Genomic DNA, 8,045 nt, shown 5'->3' with positions numbered 1-8,045 from the left:
CCGCCAGTTGTGTAACTTCATCACCACCGACAACCTCCCAAAGGTCCTGACCTTGTAGGTAAGACTCCATACATGTTGCCCACGTGTTGTAGTTTTTGTTGTTGAGCTTCTTGATTCCTCCAACTACTTGAAGGTCACCCATCGTGCCGGCAGGACTTCGACTATACCGAACAAGCTTCACTAACAAACTTGCAGAGTACCAAACTCCATACGACTCAAGATAACTCCACCAAAAACGATCTTTGATCGTCCTGCTCTGATACCAATTGATGAGTACAATTTAGAGTACACAACTCTAAACTTACTAATGTTGGACCCAAACAAGTAAACAAATTACTTGTATTATACCCACAATAAAAGATACTACAACACTTTTCAAAAATCACTCACAATTTGAAGAGAAATACAAACACTAAAAAGAAAGCTCACAATTCACACTCAAACTAAGAATACAAAGACTTAATTTTTAGAGGATACCTAACCCAAATGCAAGGAAGTGTATTTATAGTCCTCACCATGTAATCTACACCACATAAATATGAAATTAAGAAATAATTATAACCACACATTATTATCACATTCTACACACTTCTCCTAAAAAATCTATTTTCTATATCCTTTTATAATTTTCTAAAAAATATATTTCTTCCACATTTATTGAGAAGTTTCTATTGTTTTGGACTAAGATAAAATGGTTTGGGCTTTTATTTTCCTTGGGCTGAAATCAAAATATTGGTTGGGTTCTGTAATCCACTGGGGTTGGTCTTCAACATGTGAAGGATTTTCGTCATGTGAAATGGCTGGACACCTTAGTTTTATTAGTTCTCAAATTGATCAGCAACTATGGATAAATTTTGAGCCAGTTCGTTGGCTTTTAGCAGTTTAATTGAACTCTTTATGGGTCGTCTTGGATGCAGGGCCTGGTGCGGTAAATTTTATCATAGATCATGCGGAGATTGATTTTGTTTTTGTCCAAGACAAGAAAGCTAAAGAAGTAAGATTTAATATATTTATCTGTTTTTTGGTTGAATAATGTGCTTCTACTTGTGATTTTAAATTCTACGAGTAGCAGATTGTTCTGATTTATCCTTATATTTGTAAATGCAGCTACTGAGTCCTGACTGTGGATCTGCTCAACGGCTGAAAAGTGAGAATGACTAGTTGGATTTTTTGTTTACGGTAACTGCTAGAATGCACTTTTTCTGAGCTTTGCTTGCGGTTGCAGCAATTATTTGCTTCACCTCGTTGGCTGAGGAGGATAAAGAAAAGGTTGCTCGCACTGGGGTTAAATCATACTCATGGGATGAGTTCCTCCACTTGGTTAGTGGTTAAATTTTCTATTTATCTGATTACTGTAAAATGTGGAAGTAAACTCTGACTGTGTACAGCCATGGTGTATGGTGAAGAAAGAACAGACAATCAACAGAGATTTTCTTCCCTTCTTTTTATTCTTATTATTTTGAAGCAAGGCATTGCCATCCTAAATTTATTGACCATTATAGTGATATTTGCATTCAATTTTAGATTCTAATATTGGTGGACTTTATTTTTGCTTGATGTTATGTTTTATAGAGCCCTTATTACATCATACAATATCCTACTGAATGCCATTTTTCCCGTCTACAAGTTGCAGAAGAACTCCCTTACCAAACCACCAAAGTGTAGAATAATTGATAATTAACTTGGGGAATATGCTTTCACTCCATGATTCTAGGAAAGAACTGTTTTTTTAGTTTTATTTATTAATTTTTTGTTTGTGTGGAACAAATTTAATTGTTGTCACTTCCATCTTTCTCTGTTGTGATTCATCTTTCTCACAGGGGAAAGAAAATACATCAGAGATTTTGCCGCCTCAGCCCTTTAGTATCTGCACAATTATGTATACAAGTGGCACCAGTGGAGATCCAAAAGGAGTTGTCCTAACACATGAAACAATTTCCACATTTGTTAGAGGGATTGACCTCTTTATGGAACAATTTGAAGACAAGGTGATTGTAATCTTAAACCTCCAATACATTTTTTTCAATGATATGATTTCCTATTGTTCAAGTTTCAACCATTTTCTTTTTTGATATGTGAACACTGTACAACTATTTAGCTCCTCATCAGTCCAATTTTTCTTTTTACAAAAAATGTTAATTCAATGGTTTCTTCAGTATTCTCTTTCCAGGCAAAAATTTGAGATATCTGTTTTTTCATAATAACAATCTGCATTGACGTTGGAATATGTTCATACAATCAGTCTTTTGTTCTCCTTTTTTTTCTTTTTTTTTGGAATCCTGAGATATTATTTTATGAATTTTCTTAGATGACGCCGGATGATGTGTATCTGTCTTTCCTACCTCTTGCTCATATCCTTGACCGCATGATCGAGGAATACTTTTTCCGAAAGGGTGCTTCTGTTGGTTATTATCATGGAGTATGCTACTTGAACTCTCTTCTTCATTTTAGAACTCTGTTTCATTCTGAGTAGATATGTGTTGAAGATTGTGATATTATGCTGGAAATGATAAAGTTGACAGAAAATAAAAATTACATGTTTTGCCGCCACCGTTTGAACTTCCGCTGTGCATGCAGAAGTTTTTTTTTTTTTGTCACTGTTTTAGAAAGGTTTCGGTGATGTGTTTAGGTGAATTAGGTTTGTTTAAATATTGTATTTGATATGTTTGTACCTGCATTAGTTGAAGTGCTTAGTTTAAATTTTAAATTTGCAAAACTTTACGTGAAACAGTAGCAGGTTCTTGTATAAAATTGTCCCTGTTTTTTGAATGAAAAACAGAGCATGAATTCCAGCCTACGTTTCTCTCTCTATCATCAGTTTTTCTTCTTTATTCTCTAGCAAAACCAACAATATGAGGGGAAAAGTTATTTTAAAAAGAGAGAGAGAGAGAGAGAGGGAGAGGGGAATCAATATTCTAATGTTTGGTTGAGTAAACAAAAAGGAAACAACTCAGAAGCAAAATCTTGAAGATTTTTTGCACTTACTATAGCGTTTGCTTGGCATCTTGTTTAAGAAATAGTTAGACTTCTGCTGTTTTCAGATCACGTTTTCTTTTCATACTTTATATATAACTGATGTTTTGTAGTGCTTTATGCATATATATTCCATTACTCATAATATTTTCTTGAAATTAATGTTCATTTTCTTTTTCAAGGATTTGAATGCTTTGAAGGATGATTTGATGGAGTTGAAGCCAACACTTCTGGCTGGTGTGCCTCGAGTCTTTGAAAAGATTCATGAAGGCAGGGAAATTTAGCTGCTCATCAATCATACGAGAAGAAACACTGAAATTTTCCTTAGTTCTGAATTTCGTCAGTCGTAACTGGTTCAAGGTTTTTTTTCTTTATCTCAGGCATACAGAAAGCATTGGAAGAACTCAGACCTCTGCGGAGGCGAATTTTTGATGCTCTCTACAAATAGTAAGATGCTCTTCATTGTATTTCATTATTTTTCCTCAAGCCACAATAGTTTTCTTTCTCTTGAAATTAATTGGAAAAAAAGTACCTTCTGTGCCATGATCATAATTATGATGCTGATATATGCTCCGTTGATATGCAGCAAACTTGGTTGGATGAATATGGGGTACAAGCAGAAATATGCGTCACCTTTAGCAGATTTGTTAGCCTTCAGGAAGGTTGTAGTTTATCTCGTAAATTACTACTTATTATATTTCAGAACTGATCGTCTGGCTGGATAACTAGTTACAGCAGAATTTAAAACATGGATCAATCCTCCCACATTATTGACTTCCCTGATTACTTTAAAAATGCATTTTGTCTAATATGTTTTTTTTCAGGTTAAAGCTAGGTTAGGTGGTCGCCTTCGACTGGTAGTATGTGGTGGTGCACCTTTGAGCACTGAGGTGGAAGAATTCTTACGGGTTACTTGCTGTGCCTTTCTAGTCCAAGGCTATGGTAAAGATCTCTGCATGTAGCAGCAGCTAGGACATAGAAGAATGGGAGGACATAGAAACAATTGTGAGCTAAAATATAATTCAAAAAAACGACATGGAATTTTTCACACCCTTTTGAATGGAGTTATACTATGGGCTCTATTGTTATTTCAGACAAAGGCTGCGGATCTCTTTAAGCTCTTTACTGTTAAGCTAAAATTACCACAATAGTTTGCTAGTTTTACTGGAGTCTTCATGTTACAAGTTTTAACTAAAAGACAAACGAATCTTAATTTTTTATGATAGCATAGTTTTCAGTTAATTCATTCAAGTTCTTTTACAGAGTGAGGGTTGATCCCATTTAATTAATTAATTAATTAATTTTTTTTTTTGTACACCTTTTAATATTCAGTGTGGCTTCTCCAGGATTGACAGAAACTTGTGGGCCGGTTACTCTTGGATTTCCAGATGAAATGTGCATGGTTGGTGCTGCTGGTACAGTAGCCGTGTACAATGAGTTACGCCTGGAGGAAGTCCCAGATATGGGCTACCATCCTCTTTCTGATCCTCCGACTGGTGAGATATGCGTGAGAGGCAAGACTCTGTTTGCTGGGTATCACAAAAATGCTGAACTCACAAGAGAAGCTATTAAAGATGGGTGGTTTCATACAGGTTGATCACTTACATTTCTCGTCAAACAGAATTCCTCAAAATTGATTTTATTCTGATTTTATTTTTCTCTGGCATTCTCAGGGGACATTGGTCAGATACTTCCAAATGGAGTTGTTAAGATTATTGATAGGAAAAAGAATCTTATAAAACTATCCCAAGGAGAGTATGTGGCTCTTGAATATTTGGAAAATGTCTACAACATAGCTCCTATTGTTGAAGATGTAATCATATTTTCTCATTAGTTTAAAGCACTGTGTTCTGGTTATTACTTTGCTCTTGGTAGTTTAATCATGTTTTTTCATATTTTTCTTTAAGATCTGGGTCTACGGAGACAGCTTCAAGTCAATGTTAGTAGCAGTAGTTGTGCCACATGAAGAAAGCACTGAAAAGTGGGCATACTCAAAGGGGCATATGGTTTCATTCTCGGAACTTTGTTCTCTTGATCAGCTAAAGGATTATGTCCTCTCAGAGCTAAACTGTGCAGCTGAGAAAAAGAAGGTAATTGTTTTGGGTTTTTGACTGGCTATTTTTTTATTAGATTTAAAGAATTCTTTTACTTTTTCATCCTATTGATATTGAAACTTGGACGCGCTTGAGTTAAAAGCTTCAATCAAAGAACCTGATCCATAAATCAACCTCTACCGCTCCAAAATAACTTGTTCTTTGAATTCTTTCTACAAATAGTTAGAATGCAAATTGCATACATAAATATGTGAAGATTGAAAAGTAAGCATACATGATACGATTGAAAAGCAACCAGCATAAACCACCCTATTACCTGAATTTGTGTTGCATTACCTCCTTGGCGACCATACAAATGTCATAATTAGGATGAACTTTCTAACTAACTACAGTCTACAGGTGAAATATATCGGCCATTCTTCAATCCTGCTAATAGGTTTTTTGTTGTTGTTCTTTTCTCTTTTTGTTGGTAAACGTCCAGCTCAGGGGCTTTGAATACATCAAAGGATTCATTCTGGATCCTCATCCCTTTGACATGGAAAGGGATCTGGTGACTGCCACATTGAAGAAAAGAAGAAACAAGTTGCGCCATCATTATCAGGTTGTAAGAATTGCTCTCTTGTTGGGCTTCTCCAGCTTCTCTCAAGTATTGGTTGAACTTATCATATTCTTAAACAGTGGTTAAGGAGTTGACAAATTACCTATAACATTTTGCAGGTGGAAATTGATGAACTCTACGGGAAATTGGCTGTAGGAAGACGCTGATGAATAATGTTAAGAGCTAATGTCTGAGTCAAGATAGTGCTATGCACGGGGTTGGTTTCCAACTGCTCTTCAATAAGAGACTTTTTTAGAAAAATAAAAGGTAGAAACAGCTCTCATTTGGGTATTCAAACCTTTTGGCGAATGCTTATATGCACAGGACATTCAGCTGATCTGCTATTTAATTGGGTTATGTTTTAAACCTAACTCTTTTTTTTTTTTTTTTTTCCTTGTCATCTGAAAACTCGTATTCAGAAAAGTTTAAACCTAGACCTAGTCATGCTCAAATTTATTGTCTAGAACAACTAGAGCAAACTATGAATAAAATATTCACTACAAAAACCTAATAATAGATGAAAAACCTAATAATATATAAGTTTATCAGAAAGTAAAACGCATTTGATAAACCCTCGTCAATAAGTTGCAACTAGGCAAGCAAGTCTTCATAACCAGAGAGGACGCCATTTGGTTCCATTTGGTTTAAGCCCCATCAAAGAAAATGCGATGGTTCAATCGCCATTCATCATTTTGCCACTACATCCACACGTCTACGTTTTCAACCGCCAATCTCAAACCCAATCACCAAATCAATACTAATAGACTAACTGATCAGACCACCACATTACAAAACGTTGTTTCATGGAACAGAACCATCTCTAAATGCCTACGAAACAGCCAAATTATTAAAGCCCAAAGCCTATTCGATAAAATGCCGGCAAAAGACATAGTTTCATATAATACCATTTTGTCAGGCTTAAACCAGGCCAAAAACCCAGAAAAAGTCTGTCAAGTTTTCTTAGAAATGGAAAGAGCTGGTCTGAAGCCCAACGAGTATACATTGTCTATCATTCTTAGCGCGGTCTTGAACACGGAGCTTAAGCTTTTGGTGCCTCAAATTCACGCACGTATTATTTGTTTGGCGCTTAATGCAAGCGTGTTTGTTGGGTCGGCATTGATGAAAGCCTATGCAAACTCGGGGGATGGCGTGGGATTAAGTAAAGCGTTCTATGAAATTTTGAATAAAGATGTTACTTCGTGGAATGCGTTGGTTTCGGGATACATGGAGTTAGGGTGCATGCACGAGGCTCAGAAAACTTTTGACACGATGCCAGAGAAGGATGTTGTTTCTTGGACTACTTTGGTTAATGGGTATATTAGGAATAAGAGAATTAAGAAAGCTCGGTCCATATTCAATAAGATTACTGGAAAGAATGTCATTTCATGGACTGTGATGATTAGTGGGTATGTACAAAGTGAAAGATTTGTTGATGCATTGAAGCTGTTTGTCTTGATGGTGAAATCGGATACAATGCCTAATAAGTTTACGTATTCAAGTGTGTTGGATGCTTGTGCAGGTTGTTGTTCTCTTCTTGTGGGACAGCAAGTTCATTCAAGCATTATGAAGTTTGGTATCCCGGAGGACGTGATTTTGTCTACATCGCTTGTTGATATGTATGCAAAATGTGGGGACATAGATGCAGCATTCTATGTTTTCGAGTCGATGCAGAGGAAGAATTTGGCATCATGGAATTCAATGATAGGAGGTTATGGCAGGCATGGGCTTGGAAAAAGAGCATTGGAGGAGTTTGAGAGAATGAAAAAAATGGGTGTTAAGCCAGATGAAGTTACATTTGTTAATTTGTTATCTGCATGTGGACATGGAGGTTTAGTTGAAGAAGGTGAAAAACACTTTGATTCCATGGAGACAAAGCATGGAATCCAAGCTGAGGCAGAGCATTATGCTTGTATGGTGGACCTCTATGGCAGAGCTGGTCAACTGGACAAAGCAGAGAAATTGATAAAAGAAATGCCATTTGAGGGTGACGTGGTAATTTGGGGTGCATTACTTGGAGGTTGTGGCCTTCATTCAAATATAAAGCTGGGGGAGTTGGCTGCAGAGGGAATTTCCCGACTTGAAAAAGACCACCCTGCAGTGTATTCAATGCTGACCAGGATTCATGGTGAAAACGGGGCATGGAATATTGTTGTTAAGTTGAGAAAAATGCTGAATGAGAAGCGCGTTCGCAAGCAGAAGGCAGGTAGTTGGGTCGAATCTCCTTTTCTTGAAATGTAGAACACCAATGCGCACTGCTCCATTCCAAGGAGAATGCGACATCGCATCTACTATTTGCGAAGTCATACTTTTTACTTGCATTCTATTGGTGCTTGTAATAAAATTACCAAAGTAATGAAGTCTTACTTTCTCATGCATGTCCCGAATATTCTTTTTTTATAAATATAGAGGCGAATAAATCA

The 8,045-nt window shown here is 36.4% G+C and overlaps 2 protein-coding genes across 4 annotated transcripts in view; both read left to right on the top strand.

Moving 5' to 3' along the window:
- The window catches only part of LOC116132619 (long chain acyl-CoA synthetase 1), a 12,364-nt gene extending 6,323 nt beyond the window's left edge, over positions 1 to 6,041 (top strand). For all 3 annotated transcript variants that reach the window (XM_031418284.1, XM_031418286.1, XM_031418285.1), the window contains 14 exons: positions 918 to 994; positions 1,108 to 1,147; positions 1,226 to 1,320; positions 1,821 to 1,988; positions 2,309 to 2,419; positions 3,156 to 3,243; positions 3,354 to 3,420; positions 3,560 to 3,635; positions 3,798 to 3,915; positions 4,320 to 4,565; positions 4,647 to 4,786; positions 4,881 to 5,063; positions 5,509 to 5,628; positions 5,745 to 6,041. In XM_031418284.1, the coding sequence (XP_031274144.1) occupies positions 918 to 994; positions 1,108 to 1,147; positions 1,226 to 1,320; positions 1,821 to 1,988; positions 2,309 to 2,419; positions 3,156 to 3,243; positions 3,354 to 3,420; positions 3,560 to 3,635; positions 3,798 to 3,915; positions 4,320 to 4,565; positions 4,647 to 4,786; positions 4,881 to 5,063; positions 5,509 to 5,628; positions 5,745 to 5,792 (1,577 nt within the window). In that variant the 3' untranslated portion in view covers positions 5,793 to 6,041. The remainder of the gene's footprint in view (positions 1 to 917; positions 995 to 1,107; positions 1,148 to 1,225; positions 1,321 to 1,820; positions 1,989 to 2,308; positions 2,420 to 3,155; positions 3,244 to 3,353; positions 3,421 to 3,559; positions 3,636 to 3,797; positions 3,916 to 4,319; positions 4,566 to 4,646; positions 4,787 to 4,880; positions 5,064 to 5,508; positions 5,629 to 5,744) is intronic.
- A 148-nt stretch (positions 6,042 to 6,189) lies between these two features.
- Positions 6,190 to 7,994, top strand: LOC116132601 (pentatricopeptide repeat-containing protein At2g21090-like). Its single transcript, XM_031418262.1, has one exon. The coding sequence runs from the start codon at positions 6,289 to 6,291 to the stop codon at positions 7,861 to 7,863; it is 1,575 nt and encodes a 524-aa protein (XP_031274122.1). The 5' UTR covers positions 6,190 to 6,288; the 3' UTR covers positions 7,864 to 7,994.
- The last annotated feature ends 51 nt before the right edge of the window (positions 7,995 to 8,045 follow it).

Source organism: Pistacia vera, unplaced genomic scaffold, assembly GCF_008641045.1.
Source record: "Pistacia vera cultivar Batoury unplaced genomic scaffold, PisVer_v2 Contig256, whole genome shotgun sequence".
In the NCBI taxonomy this organism is placed as follows: Eukaryota; Viridiplantae; Streptophyta; class Magnoliopsida; order Sapindales; family Anacardiaceae; genus Pistacia; species Pistacia vera.
Note: the sequence above shows the minus strand (reverse complement) of the source record. Positions and strands in the feature narration are given on the sequence as shown.

Excerpts from the sequence above, each read along its gene's own strand:
- LOC116132601 (XM_031418262.1), top strand. The coding sequence starts at position 6,289 with ATGCGATGGTTCAATCGCCATTCATCATTTTGCCACTACATCCACACG.